Source organism: Dermacentor andersoni, chromosome 3, assembly GCF_023375885.2.
Source record: "Dermacentor andersoni chromosome 3, qqDerAnde1_hic_scaffold, whole genome shotgun sequence".
In the NCBI taxonomy this organism is placed as follows: Eukaryota; Metazoa; Arthropoda; class Arachnida; order Ixodida; family Ixodidae; genus Dermacentor; species Dermacentor andersoni.
In genome coordinates, this window is record NC_092816.1 from 237,456,430 (window position 1) to 237,480,733 (window position 24,304).

At 49.7% G+C, this 24,304-nt stretch overlaps 2 protein-coding genes across 14 annotated transcripts in view; one reads left to right on the plus strand and one right to left on the minus strand.

The window, feature by feature from the left end:
* Window positions 1–24,304, minus strand: part of LOC126536996 (uncharacterized) — a 615,291-nt gene that overhangs the window by 125,163 nt on the left and 465,824 nt on the right. The window lies entirely within an intron of this gene.
* LOC140216319 (uncharacterized) lies at window positions 23,120–23,670 on the plus strand. Its single transcript, XM_072286693.1, has 2 exons — window positions 23,120–23,258; window positions 23,402–23,670. Exons 1-2 carry the CDS (start codon window positions 23,120–23,122, stop codon window positions 23,668–23,670), a joined length of 408 nt encoding a protein of 135 aa, XP_072142794.1.

Sequence of the window (24,304 nt, forward strand, 5' to 3'; positions counted from 1 at the left end):
AGAGGTAAGGGCGAAATTTCGCTGTAGCCCAAACGATGGCGAGGCATTCCTTTTCGGTTGTAGAATAATTGCCTTCCGCTTTTGACAACGACCGGCTAGCGTAAGCTATCACGTGTTCATGTCCATCTTTTCTCTGGACCAGGACGGCGCCGAGGCCTAGGCTACTGGCGTCAGTGTGGATTTCGGTATCGGCGTGCTCGTCGAAGTGCGCAAGTACGGGCGGCGACTGCATGCGTCGTTTGAGTTCTTGAAATGCGTCGGCCTGCGGCGTTTCCCACTTGAACTCGACGTCACATTTAGTTAGCTGCGTCAGCGGCTCAGCGATGCGTGAAAAGTTCTTGACAAATCGCCTGTAGTAGGCACACATGCCAAGAAATCTACGCACTGCCTTCTTGTCGATGGGCTGTGGGAACTTTGCTATGGCAGCTGTCTTCTGCGGGTCGGGGCGGACTCCAGATTTGCTGATGACGTGGCCTAAAAATAGAAGCTCCTCGTAAGCGAAGCGGCACTTTTCCGGCTTCAGAGTAAGTCCTGATGACCTGATGGCCTCTAGTACTGTTGCCAGCCGCCTAAGGTGAACGTCGAAATTTCCGGCGAAGACGACAACGTCATCCAAGTATACGAGACAGGTCTGCCACTTCAATCCTGCTAAAACCGTGTCCATCACGCGCTGGAACGTTGCAGGCGCCGAGCACAGTCCGAATGGCATAACCTTGAACTCGTAGAGGCCATCTGGGGTGATGAAGGCGGTCTTTTCGCGATCTCTTTCGTCGACTTCTATTTGCCAATAGCCAGACTTGAGGTCCATGGACGAGAAGTATTTAGCGTTGCAGAGCCGATCCAATGCGTCGTCTATCCGTGGGAGGGGGTATACGTCCTTCTTCGTGATCTTGTTCAGACGACGATAATCGACGCAGAAACGTAGGGTTCCGTCCTTTTTCTTTACCAGAACATCAGGGGATGCCCACGGGCTTTTCGACGGCTGGATGATGTCGTCGCGCAACATTTCGTCGACTTGTTCTCTTATAGCTTCACGTTCTCGCGCCGAAACTCGGTAAGGGCTCTGACGGAGTGGTCGAGCGCATTCCTCGGTGATTATGCGATGCTTGGCGACTGGTGTTTGTGGAATCCTCGATGACGTCGAAAAGCAGCCTTTGTATCGTCGGAGCAGACTTCTGAGCTGCTGTTGCTTAATCATAGGGAGATTTGGATTAATGTCGTAGTCTGGTTCGGAAACCATGGTCGTCGGGGTAGATGCGGCGGAATCCGAGAGGACAAACGCATTACTTGTTTCCAGAATTTCCTCGATGTACGCGATCGTCGTGCCCTTGTTGATGTGCTTGAACTCCTGGCTGAAATTTGTCAGCAACACTTCAGTTTTCCCTCCATGCAGTCGAGCGATCCCTCTTGCGACGCAAATTTCACGGTCTAGCAGTAGACGTTGGTCGCCTTCGATGACGCCTTCTACGTCAGCGGGTGTTTCGGTGCTGACCGAAATAACAATGCTGCAGCGAGGCGGGATGCTCACTTGATCTTCGAGCACACTCAAGGCGTGATGACTACGGGGGCTCTCCGGCGGCATTGCTTTATCTTCCGACAGCGTTACTGACTTCGACTTCAGGTTGATGATTGCGCCGTGTTGGTCCAGGAAGTCCATACCGAGAATGACGTCTCGTGAACACTGTTGGAGGATAACGAAGGTGGCAGGGTAAGTCCGGTCATGAATGGTTATTCTTGCCGTGCAGATCCCAGTCGGCGTAATGAGGTGTCCTCCAGCGGTGCGAATCTGAGGGCCTTCCCATGCGGTCTTAACTTTCTTCAACTGGGCGGCGATGTGTCCACTCATTACGGAGTAATCGGCCCCTGTGTCGACTAAGGCAGTGACTGCGTGGCCGTCAAGAAGCACGTCGAGGTCGGTTGTTCTTTGTCTGGCATTGCAGTTAGGTCTTGGCGTTGGATCACGGCTGCGTCGTGTTGAACTGAAGTTGGAACGTCGCGTCGTCAAGTCGTCTTTCGTCGGTGTAGTTTTGGCTTCCAGACTTCGTCGGGACGGCGGCGTGTCGTTATGTCGTCGAGATGGTCTCTTCGTCGTCTTCGTCGGCGGCGGAGGATCTTCGTCAGTTCGACGAACAGCAACCGCACCTCCATCGGTTGCTGCTTTTAGTTTTCCGGGTATGGGCTCGCAGAGCGGCCCCGGGCTGGGCCAGTGTATGGACGGCGCTGCGGCGACAGGTAGCGGCCTGGTGACGGCGAACGGGACGGTCGTCGAGAGTTCCACTGAGTGCCGGCTAGGTAATCGGCGATGTCACGTGGGCGCTCCCCAAGCTGTGGACGCGGCGCGTTGACGGCGAACCCTCTCAGTCCCATGTCGCGGTATGGGCATCGGCGGTACACATGGCCGGCTTCTCCGCAGTGATAGCAGAGCGGGCGGTGGTCGGGGGCTCGCCAAATGTCCGTCTTCCTCGCATAGGTGCGCTGGGCGACGGGTGGGCGCGCTGGCGGCGGCGGCGGCGGACGACGGAATTGCGGTGTTGCAGGACCTTGGCGCGGTCGCGCAGGGGGGCCTTGACGGCGGGCGACGACGGCGGCGGCGTAGGTCATTGCTTCCGGCTGCGGTGGTTCTGGTTGCACCTCAGGAACTCCAAGGGATCGGTGCACCTCTTCTTTCACGATGTCGGCGATAGAGGCCACTTGAGGCTGCGACGAAGGCAAGACCTTGCGCAGTTCTTCGCGCACAATGGCCCTGATGGTCTCGCGCAGATCGTCCGTGGCCAGTGATTGAATTCCTGCGTAGTGGGTAGAGCTTGTGCGGCGGTTGAATTGCCGGTTCCGCATTTCGAGTGTCTTCTCAATGCCGGTGGCCTCGCGAAGGAACTCTGCTACGGTCGTCGGTGCGCTTCGTACCATTGCGCCGAAAAGTTATTCCTTCACACCACGCATGAGTAGGCGTACTTTCTTTTCCTCGGCCATATCCGGGTCGGCGTGGCGGAACAGACGGCTCATTTCTTCCGTAAAGATGGCAACGTTCTCATTTGGTAGCTGCACTCGGGCGTCCAGCATAGCTTCGGCCCTTTCCTTGCGCACGACGCTTGTAAAGGTGCGCAGGAAGCCGGTACGGAACAGGTCCCATGTTGTCATTGTCGACTCCCTGTTCTCGAACCACGTTCTGGCGGCGTCTTCTAGGGCGAAGTATACGTGCCGCAACTTGTCGTCGGAGTCCCAGTTGTTGAAAGTCGCGATTCGCTCGTACGTCTCCAGCCAGGATTCCGGGTCTTCAGTTGCTGCTCCATGGAAGGTTGGTGGGTCCCGAGGTTGCTGTAGGATAACGGGGGACACTGGGGCAGCCATTTGGTTTGTCTTGACCACGGCGATCTTCTTTGTCGTTTCAGGCAGAAGTCCGTGCTCTGGGGGCAGTCTTTGCAGTCTGCGGCTAGCACGCTGGTCTTGGGCGATGTCGGTTTTGTCCTCGGGCTTCGGGCTTGGATCGTGGCTTTGCGGGGGCGTTCGGTACATGAACGCACAAGCACCTCCACCAGATGTCACGTGGTAGTGACGGTGAAGAAAGAAGCAGTACGGTGGAATACAAAACTAGCTTTTATTGGGCGAACCTGTGCCCACAAAACAGGCTACACTTCTAGCACAACGAAAGCGGCGAACATAGTCGGCGATCGTCGAAAATCTGATCTGCGGCTCAAGCGGGTCGGCTTTTATAGAGCAGTCGTCGAATGTTCCAGACTAATCGTTCGGACCCGCGTGCCTTCCACAAAGTTCTACACCATTCGCGTCAGGTGATGAAATCAGATAACATAAGTCTCGGCGACAACAGACAGCGGATAGAAGCATCGATAACTTTCCAGAAACTTCGGATACATGCAGGCGCGTCCCATGCTGTGCGATTACATTTGTTAGGCGGCGAAACGTGGTTGCCCGATAAAGATAAGTACACGTGTCAATATCACCTCAAATTTAGGTTGGGCCACCCCCATATCAGCCTCAAATTCCGCTTGGCTCATTACCATTTCACCCCAAATTTAGGTTGGGCCATTCCCAAATTCAGCTTGGCCCATCCCTGTATCACGCCCAAATTTATGCTGATGGCACTTCCAATTTCAAGTTGGCCACCCCAACCCTTTTTATGAAGACCTACATATTTATATGGGGAATGCGTCAATCTTTTGGCGTTACAGACACGATTTTGCACGACTTTGCTACCAAGTTGCTGGGGTACTCGCCAAAGAATGCTGCGCATTAAAAGCAAATGCACCGAACGAAGGACACCATATGTTGATCCTAAATGCTGACGGCTAGCCAAGCTAGCTTCTCTGTAGAGCGACCGGCGAGACACAGCACGGGATATTTATTCAAATGGCTTTTTTACGGCCACACCTACGGACTGATACCATTTTGCTGTGCGGAACACATTAACCGTAGCTATTACTCCAGACGCTGCACATCTTCTCCTAGTTGGTGCATTTCTTATTTGGATGAATCTTTATAAGTAATTAACGTTCGGGTAGCGACTCAGCTTAGGAGACCCTTTGTTCCGCACGAATGTTGCATAGGAATGGCACTGGCCACCGGGTGGCATTGTGGCCCAGGTGGACCTGATTCGCTCGGAGTATGTGGCATTAAGGACAGGCAAAAGTCGTGAAAACGGACCTTCCAGAAGAACGCAATAAGAATAGCCATTTTGTTCTCCCAGGTTCCACGCAACAAAGCACTAAAGTATTTTTTTTTTTTGCATAACAGAAAGCTATGCGCAAGCTTCTAGTTATGATGTCCAATGAATAAAATATTCATAAATGCGATGACCTAAGTAATGAACACGACACTGCTATGTTTAGGAAGGAAAAAAGAAAACATAATATTTCAAGAGAACCACTGGAAAACCAGAACCAAAAGCAAATCATGAGTTTTGTGTTCCTGCCATCTAGTGACAGACTGTAAAACTAGGCCCTATGCGGCTTAAAAAAAGTGCAAAGCGGGAATCGAACCACGGCAACCGCGACGGGATACGAAAGGTGCGCGCGATTCCACCACTCGGCCACGGCTTCCGAGGTTAGCCCAGTTGTACGCTCATGTTTTTATAGATACCAGATGAATTTTCACGACAGTGTTACAAAAAACGCTTTTGGGAACAGTGTTGCGCCATGTGTGGAGAGTCGAGATAGGCATCAATCGAAAGCTAAGTCTCCGGACTACATACGCTGCACTGCGTATTACGATAGACATCGTAGGTTAATTACAGGCACCGTTCGTGCCTCGAAAATCGAGTACAAATTTTCGTCGTTTCCATAGGCTTCCATTGCTAAACTTTTAACCGCTGTGGGAACAAAATTCTTACGTGCCATAGCGTGATCACTGCATTTGGATCGTGTGGATTATCTTCCAGAACACGTCTGTCGCCTGCGTTTTTCAATAATCGACCTGCAGCTTTTGTTATTCGCGAAAAACCCGCTCGTTCCATTGAAAACGCGCTAGCTTCGTGCCGGGCGCGCTTGGGGCGCTAGTTGGTACGTGTCCACTAAAGCTGGATATGTTGGGACTGTAGCACCCAATGCTTTTGTAATGCTGAAATCCACTACCGTCGCAGACCATCAGTACGTGTCAGCGCCTCCATGAGCTTCATATGATCCGCTTACATCCTGACACATCTGACTTCAAGGCGTCCAACGACAGCGACCTACGTGCCTTGATTCGCTCCATCATCGGTGAGGAACTGCACGCCCAAGCTTCATCAACCCCTCCTGAGGTCCATATGACGCCTCCTGGTAGCGGTCTACGCCATATCGTGAGGGAAGAGATAGCAGCAGTTACCTGCCCGCAAGTCCCGAGCCCGCACCCTATTCCCACACCAACTTACGCTCAAGTTGCCTCTATAGTGCCACCCTCCCAGCAGCTACCACAACAGGCACCTGCACCGCACGGGTCCCTGAATCCTATATCTACAAGACCACCACCTGTTCCGTCTTACAACGCATGGAGCCGACTTCAACTGGCTTGTTACTACTGCCGCATCCGCGGCCACATTTCAAGGTTTTGCCGACGCCGTCAGCAAGATGAAAGACGTGGCTATGACGGGTTTGAAAGGGATGAGTTTTCTGGCCCTGTACCACAACGTCGGCGTTCTTACCACGATTATTATCCACGACGTTCCCCATCTCCACAGGACTTCAACAGTGCCGGTTCATTACGTTTCCCGCGTCGTCGCTCTCCATCACCGATGCGGCGCTCCTTTTCCCCTCTACGACCGGCTACTTCGTCCTCCGATCACCGCCCGGAAAACTAAATGATGCAGCATCAGGAGGGAAAGCTGCATCCTTTGGACAACGTGAAACTCCTCCGGAGCGCCCGTGAAATGTATTTTTGGTGTGTGTTGAAGGTATCTAAACCGAAGCCTTGGTAGACGCAGGTGAATCGCTTTCCCTTATTAGTACTGACGTGTTCTCGATTGCGAAACGAAGGCAACGTATAATCGCCCTCTCCTTCGTTGTGCTAACGAAGTTCTTGTTCAACCTTCCGGTGTTTGCACTGTGAGTGTTTTCATTGATGGCATCCTTCCCCACATTCAGATTGTCGTGCTATCTTCGTGTTCCTAGGCGATGATTTTGGGATGGGGCTTCCTGTCCTCCGCCTCAGCTTTCATTTCTTGCCGTCAGCTAACTATTCATATGACGGGCACTGAATCTTCGTCCGCTGTCGGTACTCACAGCCTACGTTTCGTCACGTCTACGGACTGTTTCCTTGCCGCGGGCAATGAGCATATTCTAACGATGAATTCGGACACTATTGTTAATGGTGATGTGGAAGGGCGACAGCAGAGATGCGCGCGAACCTGGCTTGCATCTCTCATGGAGATAAGCGGCAGTTGGGGTGGTGGGTGATCGCCGAGCGGTCGCTGCATTTCTAGTGGGCTTATCATTACTCCTAATCTGGTGCGGTTTCAGGACGGTAGAGCGTTCGTCGCTACTCGTAACCCTACTTCGCCAGCAGTGCTCTCCCAGGGCACCACTGTGACTTACCTTACCGACACTGAACCTCTTTCGCTGGTACCGGTTCACACCGAATCACCACCTTTGTCTACCAAAACTGATGATCATGGTGCTGCCGCTTCTTTAACGGCCGTCACGAATCCCGATCTGATTGCTGCGCAGAAAGGAGACCTTTTGGCGCTACTGCAAAAACACAGCGAATTATTTCACGTTCACTCCAAGCTTCTGGGGCGCACTTCCGTCGCTGTGCATCGCATCGAAACCGAAGGCAGTTCGATTGTACGCCGCCGCCCTTATCGCGTGTCTTCCTCAGAACGGAAAATCATTGCGGATAACGTTGATTACATGCTCAAAAGAGACATCATTCGGCCATCGTCCAGTTCTTGGTCGTCTACTGTTGTGTTGGATCGCAAGAAAGACGGCTTTCTACGACTTTGCGTCGATTATCGAGCTTTTAAGATCCCGCGCAAAGACGTATATCCGATGCCAAGAATCGACGATGCCATTGACTCCCTCCAGGGTGCAGAATATTTCTCTAGTCTAGACCTCCGATCCGGATACTGGCAAATCCCCATGCACGAAGCGGACAAGGACAAGACAGTCTTTGCAACACCAGACGGACTTTACGAGTTCAACGTCATGCTCTTCAGTTTATGTAATTCTCCTGCAACATTCGAACGCATGATCGACACAGTTTTACGCGGCCTTAAATGGAAGACCTGTCTGTGTTATTTAGCTGACATGGTTATTTTTCTACAAATTTTTGTCAGCAGCTTGAGGGTTTGGACGAAGTTTTCACATGCATTTACAACGCTAGACTCAACACAAAGAAATGACATTTTGACAGGAAGAACATCACAGTATTGGGCCACCTTATCAGTAAAAATTGCGTTCCACCATATCCCAAGGTCGCTGCCGTGCTTCGCTTTCCTCGCCCTGAAAATCAAAAACAATTGAGAAGTTTCTTGGGCCTGGCATCCTACTTCCGCCGCTTCAAAAGTCATTTTGCTGCCATGGCGTTACCGCTGCACAAGCTGCTGACGTCGGGTACAGCTTTCCCTTGGACAGACGACTGCGAACTTTCTTTCCAAGTCCTCAAGCAAGCATTAACCGACCCTGTCCTCTGTGACTTCGATGATAACGCACGAACCTGTTTGCACACCGACGCTAGTGGCCATGGGATGGGTGCTGTCCTTCTACAGCGTGATACCACCACACGAGATAAAGTTGTTGCCTATGCCAGTCGCGCATTAACTGCTGCAGCAAATTACTATTCGATCACATAGCAGGAATACCTCAGTAGTTTGGGCCGTAAAAAAAGTTCGACAAAATCTTTATGGACGCCACTTCCCGGTCACAACCGACCACCACGCCTTACACTGATTGTCATCAATGAAAAATTTGTCTGGACGCCTTGGTCACTTGGTGGCCCGATTTCGAGAGTACGATTTTGACGTCTACAAGTCTGGGAAAAACCATCAAGATGCCGAAGCTCTCTCTCGCTGCCCCCTGCCACTATTATCTTCGAGCACATCTCTCCGTTGCTCGCCACTTGATGATGAGACTAAGTCTCCACTTCCTTTATTACCTCTAGCGGTAACTGGCACGTTATCTTCCAATCGCGTCCCTCAGCTCGCCTCGTGTCAACGTTATGATTCCTACTGTAACAGCATTATCCAACGCCTGTGTGGAACTACTTCTGCACCAAATGCCAGATTACGTCGACAACTGCGACTATTTAAGCTCGACAACGATGTGCTATACCGCTACATTTACAACTCCGACGGACACCGCTGGGTAGCTGTTCTTCCACTTTCGCTTCGCACACAAGTCCTTGAAGTTTTCAGGACGACCCATTTGCTGGCCATTTGGTTTCCACAAAACATACCACCACGTTAGGAGTCGTTTCTTTTAGCCAGGCATGTCTACCTTTGTGGCCAAGTACGTCGCTTCTTGCGTCGCATGTGAAGGGCGGAAACGACCAACTTCGCCTCCTGCTGGCCTTTTACAGACCATCCCATGTCCCGAGACATCCTATGCCATCGTTGGGATAGACCTATAGTCGGCCCTCTGCCCATAACGCCGGCTGGTCATCCGTGGCTCGTTACAGCTGTTGACTATCTCACACGTTACGCAGAGACCGCTCCTCTACGCTCTAGTTCGGCCTCAGACGTTGCCGACCTCTTTCTAGATGCCATTGTGCAGCGTCATGGTGCACCTCGTGTACTGTTAAGTGACCGCGGCAAAACTTTCATGTCAACAATGATCGAAGAAGTGCTCGGAGCTTGTGGCCCAATTCATAAGACGACATCCGCATATCACCCCCAGACAAGTAGCTTAACAGAGCGATTTCATCGCACGCTAACAGATACGATATCAATGTATATCAGGCCAAACCACGACAACTGAGGCAAACTTTTACCTTTTGTGACGTTTGCTCACCACACCGCTACGAACACCAACGAACTATACGGCACTCACCTTTCTACCTAGTTTACGGCCATTCACCGACATTGACCATCGACGTCACTTTATTCAAAGCCCTAACTAACACTTCGGCCAGTATACCCGAACAGTACGTCTCGAGACTTGAGGAATGCCGTCAACGTGCTCGATTCAACACAGAAGTTAGTCAGCAAGATCGCAAGCAACGTTACATCTCACGTCGCGACGTCTCCTTTCGTCCTCGAGAGGAAGTGCTGCTTTGCACGCCCATTCGTTCACCCGGTTTCTGTGACAAGTTTGATTCCCGCTTCCTTGGACCCTACATTATTAATGAACAAAGATCCCCCGTGAACTATCGCGTTACTCACGTAGACGTTTCTTCGGACCATCGTTATCGTGGTTCCGATATCGTTCACGTTTCGCGTCGGAAACGATTCGTTCGGCGTTTCCCGCCTGCCTAATTCACGGCCTGGCTGGCCGCCTGCGCGCGCGGGGAAATTAGTGTGAGCATTATTCGTACGCTTACTATTCTCATCTATACATACTCATTATCACCGTTTTGGGGCTGGTGGTGGTGCTGTCACTCGGTAGAATAAAGAAGAGTCTGATTGTCTAAACCTTGTCGCACAATACATACATACATACACACATACATATATTATATATGTATATACATATACATACATATACACACACACACACACACATATATATATATATATATATATATATATATATATATATATATATATATATATATGTAGTCCCATCTACATTACCATTTACTGATACGGGGCTCTACAACGACGTCAAATTGAAATAAACTAGAGGTTTTACAAAAGAGAGCTTTTCGGGCTCTAGACTGCATCCGCTTCAATGATACCACACTTCCATATAAAATGAGGTATAAATTAGTTCCACCAGATCTTTATGCAGAGCAACTCTGACTTTACATGTGCACGCAAATTAAAGCAAATTGGGCAAATTGAGTCTATCTATCTTCAAACGACCACAGACCGCAACTATCGTGTGATTAACTATAACTACCTAAGATTAGAACTAACTATCGGATGCAAAGCTTCAGGTATAAAATTCCAAAGCTCCTAAATGAAAACGAGGAAATGTTAGACCTAATAGAGCAATCGCCTTCAATAAAATTGTATGAAAGAAATATATGTAACCCAACATAGCTCGTTGGTGCGATGTGCGGTTTTCTTGCGAATTCTGTGTGGTTATATTAAGTGCGTTCTAAATACTTATTCATGCCATATTCAGCCCAAAATATACTGTAGCGTTTTTATACATGAGACATGGTAAAGAACTATGTCTCTTTTAGTTTCCTGATTCCCATGTTTGCTCCCGAATGCGTAGTGTTGCGAATCGTGACGTTAAGAACTAAAATAGCAGTACTACAAGTATAGTTAATTACGTTTTTTTATTAATCGCCCAAACTGTGTTGCTCATGCCGTTTTATGGTTGCACATAGTGAGCTTGTTTTTCTTAGCTTGCAGTGTATAGGTTTTTTTTCTCGAACTTGCCTCATGACTTCCTTGTTCTACCCCCCCCCCCCCCCCCCCCACTTGTTTTTTTCTTTTCTCCTTATTCTTACGATGTCCTGATTGCTTGGCTGGCGCGCAGAAATTACAGTAGTCATGGCCTCAGTCAGGCGCATGCTAGCGCCTTTAGTCCTGATCTTTTCTGGGTTTCTGTAAGCAAATTGGAGAATTTGTGAACATATATATATATATATATATATATATATATATATATATATGTGTGTGTGTGTGTGTGTGTGTGTGTGTGTTACGAGTATAAAACTATTTACACGTTGTATTTACAAAGCGTATATACACAGCTTCGGAAAACCCCAAGAGGCTCCTGCCACTTCGTCCTCTTTTTGCACCGTAATATTATTATATATATATATATATATACCAGAACAAAGCAGTTCTGGGTCCGGGTAAATATTCACAGTAAAGCAGACGCGCGTATGAAGCGGTTTATGCACGTTTCGGCCGGGGTCCAGCCTTCATCAGAATATCACCGGTGCATTGCACAATTCGAACGGCATGACGTTGATTCTGGTGAAGGCCGGACCCCGACCGAAACGTCAATAAACCGCTTCATACGCGCGTCTGCTTCACTATATATATATATATATATATACATATATATATATATATATATATATATATATATATATATATATATATATATATATACACAGTCATATCATAGGAAGCCAGCAAACACTGACACCAAGGACAGCAATTACTTGTGCTTAATAAATTAAAGAAAGAAACGATAAATTAATGCAAATTTAACTGAATGAGAAAAACAACTTGCTGCAGGATGGAACCGAACCCACGATCTTCATGTATATATATATATATATATTGTTACAGTCGCCGGAGAGGCTTTAGGGGCTGCTTTAGTGATCACCGAGGCACAATAATAACCGTCCAAATCGTAGGGGCAACGTCGTCCGCCTCTTTCTACGCTCCAGTTTCCCGCGTATTTTCCTTGCAGTGACCCTCTGTAACATTCCTCCTGTCCCCGACGAAGCCCCCTGGGCGAGTCACTCTTGCTTCCAGCGTGTGAACGGCTTCAGGCGGACAACATGCGTCACCTCAGTCTTGCGTGAACAGCTGCCATTGGAAGTGAGACGTGTAATCGTGTAGTTCACCTCCCTTAGACGATCGAGGATAACGAACGGCCCCGCATCATCGGCGAGCAGCTTTTGGCTGAAGCCACATCTGCGTATTGGACTCCACAGCGACACGAGGCCGCGAGGAACATACGTACATGTTGGTGGTGACTGTCGTAGCGGGTATTAGAGTGGCCTTGTGCGGCCAATGTACGTAAGCGAGCAAGTTGAAGAGCCTCTTCTCCATGAAACAAAGTCTGCGCCATAGACAAATCGTTATAGACAACAAAAGAAAAGATCGTGTCCAGGGTATGACGAGGTGGGCGCGCGTAAAGAAGGCAGAAAGCGCTGAAACCGGTCGTTTTGTGTTTATCAGAGTTGAAAGCGTACGTCACGAACGGTGATACTTCAGCTAAGTTCTTGTGGTGCGAAGCGACGTATATTGATAGCTTGTTTATCAATGCTCGGTTTGTGCGCTCGGTGAGCCCATTAGTTAGTGGATGATAAGCTGTTGAGTGTCGGAACGTGCAGGCGCACGAACGCAGTAATTCTTTCACAATATCGGCAATAAATAGGCGACCATGGTCACTTATTATCACGCGAGGCGGCCTGTGTCGAAGTATGATTGAATGCAGCAAAAACTGGGAAACGTGGGCTGCAGTGGCGGAGGATAGAGCTGCCGTCTCGCAATGCCGCGTTACGTAGTCAGCACACAGAATGATCCACCGGTTGCCTCTTGAAGAACGCGAAACGGTCCGATCAGGTCTATGCCGACTTTTTGAAAAGGGGAACTGGGGGGCTTTACTGGCTGCAGGTGACCGACTGAAGCTGAGGTAGGTCGCCTGTGGTTCTGGCACTGCGTACAACTGGCCACATATGTGTCAATTGTTGTGCGCAGTTGAGGCAAATACAATCTTTCTTTGGTACGACTAAGTGTTCGCGCGGTCCCTGAGTGACCTGAGGTCGGGTCATCGTGCGTAACGCGCAGAACAGATGTGTACAGAGATTACGGAACCAGTAGTAGGGAGCAGGCGCCCGTCATTCAGATGTTCCTCTTGTAATGAAAACCATCTCGGACGTAAAATCGACCTGAGGTTATAGACCACTGTGTGACAGAGAAAAGAGCGTTCAAGCTTGGGTCTTTGCCCTGATCTGCGGCGTATTTCAAGGCAACGCCTCCTTTAAAAAGATGCCTGCCGCGTGCACCGAAACAATGCTGCCCTTACCTTTCCCAAGTAAAACTCTTGCTTGGGCTAGTTGGTTCATGCTTGAAGTAGGTAAAGGCAAGGCGCAGAAGACCAGGACTTGTCGTTTGTGTTCTCCTTCCTAAGTCCTGGTCTTCTGCGCCTTGCCTTTACCTTACCTTTCCCCTTTTCCTCCTTTCCACTCGAGGCGGTAGCTAGTGATCGTTGCGGTGGTCGCTTGCAACACATGCGCGCATGCGCACATCACCGCATGGCAGCGCGGCCTGCGCGCGCGGCCGCCGCTACCGCCGCAACACCACACCGCCCCTGTCCCCTTGGCGGAGATAGGGACGTAAGTGGCGCCATCTCTTGACAACTGACCGCAACTCAAGGCGCGACGGCTACAATGGGTAAGCGAGCGACGCCGCAGGCATCTTTCTAGAGGAGGCGTTGGTCAAGGCATCGGGAAAGTCAGGAGAAAGGGAAGCGAGAAGGTGATCAAAGTTGTCGGTTTCACAATCCGTCGTACGTAGTGGCACTCTAGAAAGGCAGTCCGCGTCCGCGTGTCGACGGCCACACTTGTACGAAATAGTGAACGCATATTCCTGTAGACGAAGGGCCAATCGCGCGAGGCGACCGGACAGGTCACAGAGATTGACCAGCCAGCACAGAGAATGGTGATCTGTGATGATGGTGAACGAGCGACCACAGACGTACGAGCGAAACCGCTTTACGGCAAATACTACTGCTAGACATTCTTGTTCCGTCACAGTGTAGTTCCTTTCAGGCTTGCTTAGAGAACGGCTTGCGTACACTACCTCATGTTCGTTGTTCCTAGAGCACTGAACGAGGACGGCACCGATGCCGACGCCACTTGCGTCTGTGTGAATCTCCGTTGGTGACGAAGGATCGAAGTGCCGGAGTATGTGCTGTGAAGTTAACAAGAACATCAGCTGGCGAAATGCGGCTTCACACTCAGGGGTCCACTGAAACGGAGTGTTCATACGCAGAAGATTCGTCAAAGGGTGAGCGACATCGGCGAAAGCGGGTATGAACCGCCGGAAATATGAGCAGAGCCCTACGAAGCTACGAAGCTGTTTGACAGATTTAGGATGCTAGAATGACTCAACGGCTGCCGTCTTCTGTGGGTCGGTTCTAATGCCATTTTTATCAACGAGATGTCTTAACACGACAGTTTGGCGCCCTCCAAAATAAATTTTTGGGGGAATTTAGCTGAATTTAGCCTTTTCAATACAGTCTAGTACAATAGCGAGAAGAGTGTTGTGCTCCTGAAATGTGTGTCCAAAATTACGACATCATCAAGGTAGCACATCCAAATCTGCCATTTCAAACCGCAAAGAATAGTATCCATGAATATTTCGAATGTCACCGGTGCATTGCACAATTCGAACGGCATGACGTTGAATTCGTACAACCCGTCAGGCGTAGCGAGTGCCGCCTTTTCTTTGTCAGCTGGGTGCATGGGAATTCGCCAATAACCTGCTCTCAGATCCACGGAAGAAAAGTAGGAAGCGGAATGCAGACAGTCGACGACGTCGTCAATACGGGACAGCGGATAGACGTCTCTCTTGGTAACGGAATTATGTCGGCGGTAATCAATGCAGAATCTCCATGTACCGTCTTTCATCTTCACAAGAATGACGGGAGCAACCCAGGGACTTGCCGATTCTTGAATTACTCCCTTTCCTAGCATCTCTTGCACTTGCTCGTTGATGATGCTGCGCCCTGACGGTGCCACTCTGTAAGGTTTCTGCCGCATGGGATACGCCGAAGCGGTGTTGATCTGATCACGTATTCTAGACGATGGAATTAGAGGCATTTTGCTGCTTTTCGAAAAGTCGAACACTTTCGACTGCTTGGAGAGAAGGCCCAAGAGTGTATGACGTTCGCTTTGCCTAAGTGACTTACTGATCATTTGTAGAAGTTGTGAATCTTCTGAACTTTGAGAATCTAGATGTTCATTCTCGCCTGCAGCAGCAACAAGCGCAACCAGTGCCGTAGATGATTCGGGTTTGAATACAGGGAGTTTCATGCCTCGAGAAAACACTGCAGGCTCCATTGAACTGTTAATGGTCCACACACTTTAGCGTCCTTGGACTACAGAAACCACGCAATGGCGAACTAAAAATCATCCCGTGATGAATTCTCCAAGAGCGCAGCTGGAAGAGTACCGCGGGAGGAAAGGTGCCCACTTCTACAGTCAACAGTTGCCCCGCACTCCCGCAAAAAATCGATAGCCAAAATAACGTCATGTGTGGATCGCGTAATAACCGCGAATTCTGTGGGAAACACTTTGCTGCACCAAGACACGTCCGCAGTACAGACTCCCACAGGACACGACGCGGAATGTCGCACCATGGCTTAAAGAAAACATCACTTTCAGTTCAAGAAACCTCTTAAAATTGACAGTCATCACAGATTTTGTCACGCCTGTAAACACACGTGCCATGGTAGTAACGTCATCAACAAGTACATGAACCTTGTTCTTCAGCATAAACACTAACGGGGGTACATCTGTCGATTGCGCGTGGTATCTGGCGGGCTCACCCCCATCGGCCGCACCGACTAGTTTTCCGGCGGCGGTGATACGTGCGTCCCGCGGCAATGGGGACCGTAGAGCAAAGGGAGCTCGTGGCGGCGTTTAGCTTCGGTCAGAGGCTGGTGAGGGGTAGCGTAAACTGGAAGGTGTGCGTGGTGGCAATGGCGTAGAGAAGGGGCGGTCGAAAGGCTGGGAAGACACGTGCAAGGGCTCTCGCTGGTATAGGCAGGTTGCGAACGTAGTTTCCGCGCCTACAAGGGCGCCCCTCGCGGCGGCGCGCGCGAAACCGGCAGGATACGACCGGCGCGCTTGCGTTCGGAAAGCCTGTCTGCGCTGTGTTTCGCGCGTAGCTGTTGCCTTTTCTGAGCAATGGCGAAGTGCAACACGAGCTGTTGCGTAGTGGGCTGCAATAGCACGTACACCAACTCACGAGGAACAAAGTTTTACAGGTTTCCAAGCCGACCGTATGAAGCAGAACGGCGTCAACACTGGATAGCGCTCCTCCGACGGCATAAGCTGTTATGTTCCGGCGTTATGCCAAGCGCGTTAACGCTGAATTCTTTGCTTTTACAGCAATGATGGCAGCAACGGGACACCTGCAGTGCGTACCAGGATATGCAGCAAACAAAGTAGTCTGTTCCCACACTGTACCGCAGTAAAGCAGTGGAACTCTTTCCCAATCCTCTCCCATTCAAAGAGCGCTATAGGGCTTGCTGAGAGATTTGAGGAGGGGTTGCAGCTCTTTGAGCTGGCATACACCCTTCTGCGCCCAGCATATCAACTAAGGGGCAGTTGAGATCAAAATTTTTGACGGCGTGGTTTATTGGAACCTCCTTTGCACGCACTGGAAAATCGCAACATAAAAGTATCGCACTTCCAGTAACTTGGGCGAAAATATTTTCCCAGCGTAATCTAACACAACTGGCAAGCTCCTCCCGCTTTTTTGTTTGGGGAGAGCAACGTTAGAATACTTCGGGTAGGTCTTACGAGTCGTTCGTACGCCCCACGTTCTTGGATGAGATGTTTTGGATTCGTATTTGCCGTCCTGTATGTACAGGGAAACTACCGCGGCGTCCTTGCACTTCCCTGCGATGCCAGCACGGCAATCGCAGCTCTCCGCTAGGATTTGTCTGCTGTCGCCGATCTTCAAGAATCAATGTCGCCTATAATTTCATGCGTCCACACCGTAGATTATATAACGAAGTAACTTACGCTGAGCTTCACGCATCTCGCTGGTGCGTTATTTTTCGTTTGCGGAATACACCTAGCAGTCACTTCCGATCAATCCGAGTTCAACACTTCCCTCACGTCATAGACGTGCCCCACTTCAATTAGACGACTTCCTTTCTGTAAATTCTTTTCATGGGAAAAGCTCTGGAGATCTTGTAATTCCCGAAACCCGGCTAAAATTAATATCGGCACGCTGTTTCGCGCCATCGCTACCGTTTGACAAGGCGCCAAACACGCAGCGCGGGCTGCTGACGCCGTGAGTCATCCTACCGCATTCGCGCAACTATTCGTCAGATGGCGCTAGGGGTCGGAAAGACAGGGCGCCGCCTAGCACTTGCAACGTGCCCATGAAGGGCGGTAGTTGCAAAAGCGTAAGATATGACCCGGGACGTCACAGCTGTAGCACGCCGGAATGGGTCTAGACACCTGCGGCAGCTCGGCATAACCAGCCCTCTCAGAGGGAATTGAACATTAGTATCGCTCATCATGGGGACGGTAGCCAGCCGACGTTCGTTGAGAGAAACGCGACGAGCAGAGACGGCGTTCGTAATTGGAGGGTGGTCGATATGAGTACCCAGATCGCAGTGTTCCTTGGTATTCATCGACGACATCTGCTGCATTAACTGACGGTTGCCATGGGGCCGGAGCGGCCGGCGTTCGCGTGCGTTCTGTTTCTGTCGCATAGCCATCCTGAAAGCCACCAGGGCAATGAGAGATTTGCTGACATCGAAGTAATTCTTCTCTTCCAATCTGCCGTATTGTCGACGAGAGGTCAGTGGGCGGCATTGTACTGTCACTGGCCGCTGTTGGGACGTTCGACGGACGGTCAAACTTCGGAGCTATCCGCCGCATCTTCTGCATTTCAAATGTGCGACAGAGTGCAGCATTTCAAATGTGCGACAGTGCTGCATTACTTCGGACACGGAGTTCCGGTTCTGTTTGCCAATCGGGAAATCGTGCACGTCTTCGGCTATACCCTTAAGAACGCGTTCAGTCTTGTCCTCGTCAGACATCCTGAGATTCGCTTTTTTGCGCAACTTCAAAATTTTTTCTATACATGTGGTACATGTCTCCCCTGGTAGCTGTGCCCTCTGAGCCAATGTCTGCTCCGCTCGCTTTTTCTTCACGTTAGAATCGCCGAAGCACTTCCTCAAGAAAACAATCACAAATTGTGAACATGTCCTCGTCGTTTTTATACCACATGATAGCGGTGTTAGTTAGCGAAAACACAACATGACTGAGCTGCGCTGCCGAATCCCAGCCGTTGCTTCTGCTCACCTGCTTGTAGTTCTTCAGCCACTCATTGACGTCTTCCGCTGAGGTCCCGCCGAAGTTCGGCGGCACTCGATAGTATGGCAAGGAAACGGTAGGAGTTGCCCCCACCGCATCAGTGGTCTGGACTTGGGACATCATTTCGATCGGCAAAGGCGGAAGTCCGGCAAGGCGGCGGCTGCGGCTGCGGCGAAGTCCAGGGAGTAGAGCTTCCGTCTTCGTCCTACCCCGCACCTTCCGCCAATCTGTTACAACCTTCAGAGAGGGGTAAGAGGCTGCCTTAGTGATCACCAAGGCACAAATAACCAAATCGTAGGAGCAACGTCGTCGTCCACTTTCTCCACTCCCGCTGTGTGTGTGTGTGCGTGCGTGCGTGCGCGCGCGCACGCGCCCTGTTTGCGAGCGCAACCTTACACCGCCGCCGACCCGACTGCGCCGTTCGAGCCGCCATCGGTCGCCTTCATTGCCGCAGCTGGGAAACTAGCTGGTGCGGCCGATGGAGGTGCGGTCGCGGGACAGTCAGACTCGCCAATTCCTCCGTCTATTGTTACGCTGAAGAACAAGGTGTGTGCGTATAGACGGCGTAAATACTACGTCTCTTGTGGATACAGGTGTCGCTATTTCTGTCATGAGCCTTCGCTTCAAAGATCGCTTAGCCCAGAAAGTTATGAGCGCGTGAGATCACAAAGAAACTGTTCGTGGAGTTGGAGGTGCAATGTTGCGCCCTGTTGGTGTTTGTTCGGTTTTAGTTGCGATGGAAGGACAGAGTTTTAGAGCCGAGTTCACTGTATTGGCCCACGCAACTCATTATGTTATTTTAGGCATAGATTTTCTACGTGAACACTTGAGTGTGGGATTGGAAAAATTTTAGTAAGGAGCACATTGCCAGTCACCATACTTGATGATTTACAGACCGATCAAGCCGACGTATTTTCGATGTCTGAAAATGTGTTACTGCCTGGTCGGACAGCCATGGGTGTTCCCGTGACTTCACGTGTCCGGCTGGGATCATGTAGAGCTCTGGTCGACCCAGATCATAACAACGCGATTAAGAAGAATGTGTTGGTCTCTCGATCTATTGTTCAAGCTATCGACGGGCGCGCTCTCTTATGGACGGTGAACCCTTCTACGGAGTCTGTTACCCTGCCAGTCGCACTTAGATTGGCAACATTTCAGGAGCAAACCACAATTGATGTACGAACAGTTGCAGCGTCTTCAGACATCAGTCCACCATTGCTCAACTATTCGTATCACTTGCGACGTGTGATAAACAAGTCGTTGTCCTCTTTCGAGCAGGACGTACTCCAATAAGTGCTCGCCTGCTACACGTCAGTAATTGATTTTACTCAACGAGGACGTTCTCGGATATTTCCGGAATCCCGCATACACCACTGCATCAACACAAAGCAAGCGACTCCGATACGTCAGAAACCCTATCGTGTACCTTCCGCGGAACGAAAAGTGCCCATAATCGCCCAACACGTCGACGACATGCTGCAGAAAGGCGTTATTCCGGAGCCTTGCCGTTCCTGGGCAGCTCCTGTCATACTAGTGAAAAAGAAAGACAACACGCGGAGATTTTGTGTCGACTACCGCCGCCTGAATGCCGTCACAAAGAAAGACGTGTATCCCTTACCACGCATTGACGATGCTGTTGACTGCCTTCACTCCGCATCGTACTTCTCGCCAGTTGACCTCCGGTCCGGGTACTGGCAGATACCGATGCACCCGTCATAGATAGAAAAGACCGCTTTTGTTACGCCTGACGCATTCTGTGAGTTTAACCTGATGAACTTTGGCTTATGTAATGCCCCAGCCACCTTCGAGCGATTGATGGATTCCATCCTTCGTGGACTCAAATGGGAGATTTTTATGCGTTATTTAGATGACGAGATTATTTTCGGCCGAACATTCCTCGAGCACAACAAGCGGCTCGGCGTTCTTTTGGACTGCATCTAACAGGCTAGCCTCGTTCTGAGCTTTAAGCAGTGTCGGCGAGCGTCAAGCCCTTGTGCTAGGATATGTCGTCGACAAGGACGGTACACGGTCAGATCTCCAAAAGATTTCTGCTGTTCGCAAGTTTAAGCAGCCCAAGACAGTGAAAGGTCTCAGAAGTTTCCTGGGTCTTTGTCTTTATTTTCGCAGGTTTCTTAAAGACTTCGCCCAGCTTGCTTCGCCCACTCACTGACCTGCTCCGCAAGGACACACCCTACATATGGTCTGCTCAGTGTGAAACTGCTTTCCAGCAGCTGAAGTTTTTGCTCATCTATGGGCCACTTCTCCACCAATTCGGTCCGGAGGCTTTCACCGAACTGCATACTGATGCAAGTGGTGTGGGCGTTGGTGCCGTGCTCGTCCAGTTTGATGACGGACGCCAACACGTCGTTGCGTACGCAAGTCGTACTTTGACGAAAGCAGAGAGCAATTATACAGTCACGGAACTAGTGTTTTCGCCATTCACAAGTTCACATCTTATTAGTATGGTCACCATTTCAAGATTGTCATCGACCGTCATTCTCTCTGCTGGCTCGTTGGACTGCGTGACTTAGCTGGGCGGTTGGCTCGGTGGGCCTTGAGTCTTCAAGAATACTTTTCTGTTGCTTATAAGAGCGGTCGGTGCCACACGGACGCCGAATGCTTATCTCGTCTTCCCTCTCAGAACGAGGGTACTGACGATGACGATTTCGACGACTACTTCACTACAATCTCATCGGACTTTCCCGACTTTGCCGTCTTCAAGAACGAACAGCGCGACCCTTCACTAAAGCCGATTATTGATGCGACTCATAGATCTGAACGGGCTACGCCATGTGTGATTCGTGACGATCTGCTTTACCCCAAGAATTATTCAGACAACGGTGCTCCACTGTTGCTCGTCGTCCCAAAATGCCTGCGCCTTGCTGTACTGCGGGCCATGCACGACGACCTTACATCCGGTCACCTTGGATTCGTTCGAACGCACCACCCCCTCCTACAACGTTTGTACTGGCGTCAATCGTGGAATACAAAGAAGCGGCATGTCGCCAGCTCTGATGTCTGCTAACGCCACAAACAACCGACTACAGCTCCTGCGGGAACTCTGCAACCAGTTAGACCACCGACTTCTCCGTTTGAGAAAGTGGGTATAGATTTACTTGGTCCCTTCCCCAAGTCTTCCACTGGCTGCCGCTGGATAATAGTGCGCGTGGATTAGTTAACACATTATACTGAAACAATGCCACTTGTCTCAGATACAGCATCGATACTTCGGGGTTTCTTCTGCATTTGATTATCCTCCGCCACGGAGCTTCCCATGTGGTGATAAGCGATCGCGGCGGGCAGTTTACCGCTGACGTCGTGGAAGAGTCGCTAAGCCTTTGTGGAACTCAATATCGTTATTCCACATCTTACCATCCGCAAACCAACGGTCTAACCGAGCGCACCAATCGTACTCTCGTCAACATGCTTTCAATGTATGTCTCAGCGGATCGTAAGAACTGGGATGCCGTATTACCGTTCATCGCGTATGCCTTCACCACAGCCAAGCATGAAGTCACAGGATACGCACCTTTTTTTTTCTCCTCTGCGCTCGCCATCCTCAAAGTTTTCTGGACACCATACTTCCTTTTTCGCCTAAAGACGATGCTTCTGTCCAGCATATATTGTGTCGTGCCGAGGAAGCACGTCGACTTGCCCGGCTCAGTACCCTGTCGTTAACTGTTCATGCTAAGGTTCGTTACGACGCACATCTGCACGTCATATTCCCAACCGGTGACTTCGTGTGGCTGTAGACACTGGTTCGGAAAAGGGGACTATGCCGAAAGCTTCTCTCCAAGTGTTCGGGCCCGTTCGTCGTTCTCAAATGCTTGAGTGAAGTGACCTATGTCATCGCTAAAGTGACAGCTGATCACCGCCGTTCACGCAAGACGCAAGTTGTGCACGTCGCACGATTGAAACCGTACCATCAACGCGCACTCTGACTCGCTCGGTGAGCTTCGTCTGCCCCGCTGGAAAATGTAACGCCGCATCGGAGGAGCGTAGAAGAGAAAGAAGCGGCGCGACGTTTCTTTAGGTGATTGGCTGTTTCGGACCGTCTCATGTCTGCTCTACCCTTTTCACTGTAAATAAATTCTTTCTACATTCGACTGGGCACGGCGGCTTCCACAACATGCGGCTGCTTCACAATCCGCTTCTCTTCTTTACGCAGTTTCTTGGCCTTCTGATGCAACCGTATGACAACTGCCAGGATGTCATTGCGATCACCGCCTTTGCGCATGACCGCGACGCCGCACCACGACACGTGCATGAAAATCCGATATGGATGCCAACGGATTACCTGTATCATCGCATCACGTCAGCAAGCACTGAGCGCTTCCTGTGGGACCTGCAGGGGGCGTCACTGTGCCGAGATGCTATAAAAGGACTTCCAGCAAATTTCCTTGCCACTGGGCACGGCGGCTTCCACAACATGCGGCTGCTTCACAATCCGCTTCTCTTCTTTACGCAGGTGAGAAGGCATCATGATAAATGTTTTCGATCTAGTAGCCCATGTTTGCTGATGCTGCCGTGCCCATTGATGAGTTTTGTATCGCATGTGGTACTGTATTCACTCCAACTGTTGTTGTTACTTGGAGGGGATATTGAGTCAAATCCTGGTCCTGACCTATCACAAATTGCGAATCAACTGAAATTGATGGTGTCCGACATCAAAGAAATCAAAGACATAAGATTATCCGCTAGTGATGTTAAATTGGACGCTCTGGCTGTCTTAAAAGAGAATATTTCTTCATGCCAAAATCAAATTGAACACATGAGTAACACAATTCAGTCACTTGAGGCGCGAATTGACCATTTAGAGAACCATAGCAGACCATGCAATTTAATCATTTATGGTCTTCCGGAATCTGAGAAAGAGGATACCGAATCACTTGAACAGGCCGTCAATGAAGGTATCTTTAAGAAAATTCTTGAAATTAATGACATTGATATAGAGCGCATTCACAGGTTGGGCCGACCAAACACTAGAAAGTTAAGGCCAGTAATTTTCAGGTTAACAGACTCGCGTAATAAAGTAAAAAAAATCTAAAGAAAGGTTATAAACTAAAAAATACTGAATATTCTATTGGCCAAGATTTCTCGCTTAGAGTACGTGAGGTCAGAAGAAAGTTATGGGCAAGTGCAAAAACAAACCGTGAAAAGCATGATAAGGTTTCTTTGGCTTTTGATAAACTGTATATCAATAACGTGGCCTATGTGTGGGATGAGAACAAAAATGATAAATTACTTCTGCAAAAAAACGAGAACAACAAACCAAATCGCCCTTTGACGCGCAGTTGCATGCAAATGCAGTACAAAACTTGAGCAGTAGTATCCAAAGCAGCATTTCATCGCAATTCTACAATGAAATCATTAATCATGTTACTCGTGCTAAGTCAAAGAAAAAGTACCTGAGACTTTTAAATATTAATGTCCGGAGCATTATTAACAAGATAGCCTGGAATTAAAGTTAACTGAACATGACCCACACATTTCAGTCCTTACTGAAACTTGGTTGCACAGCGACATATCAGACCGACTTAGTCTTTGCTTCTTCTTATAACGTTTTTCGCAGAGACAGAGAAACGAGGGGCGGGGGCGTAGCAATCCTTGTTAAATCTTCAATCGAGGCAGTGGTACTCGACTGCTTCCGTTATCGTGAGTGTTTATGCTTAAGAATATCTTGCTGGGGTCCTAGCTTTATCCTGATAGCATGCTACAGGCCACCTGATTGTACTCCTGATTACCTAATTAAATTGCGAGAGTGTATGTACTTCTGTCGCAATAAGAAAGTTTTTTTGGTGGGTGATTTTAATTTGCCCAGCGTCGACTGGAAGCGACAGCAAGCAACTAGCAAATTCAACAAAAATATTGTCTTTGATATTATGCTCACTCATGACCTGGTTCAACTTGTCAAACAGCCCACTCGTATCCAGGGTTCATCTTGCTCGATATTAGA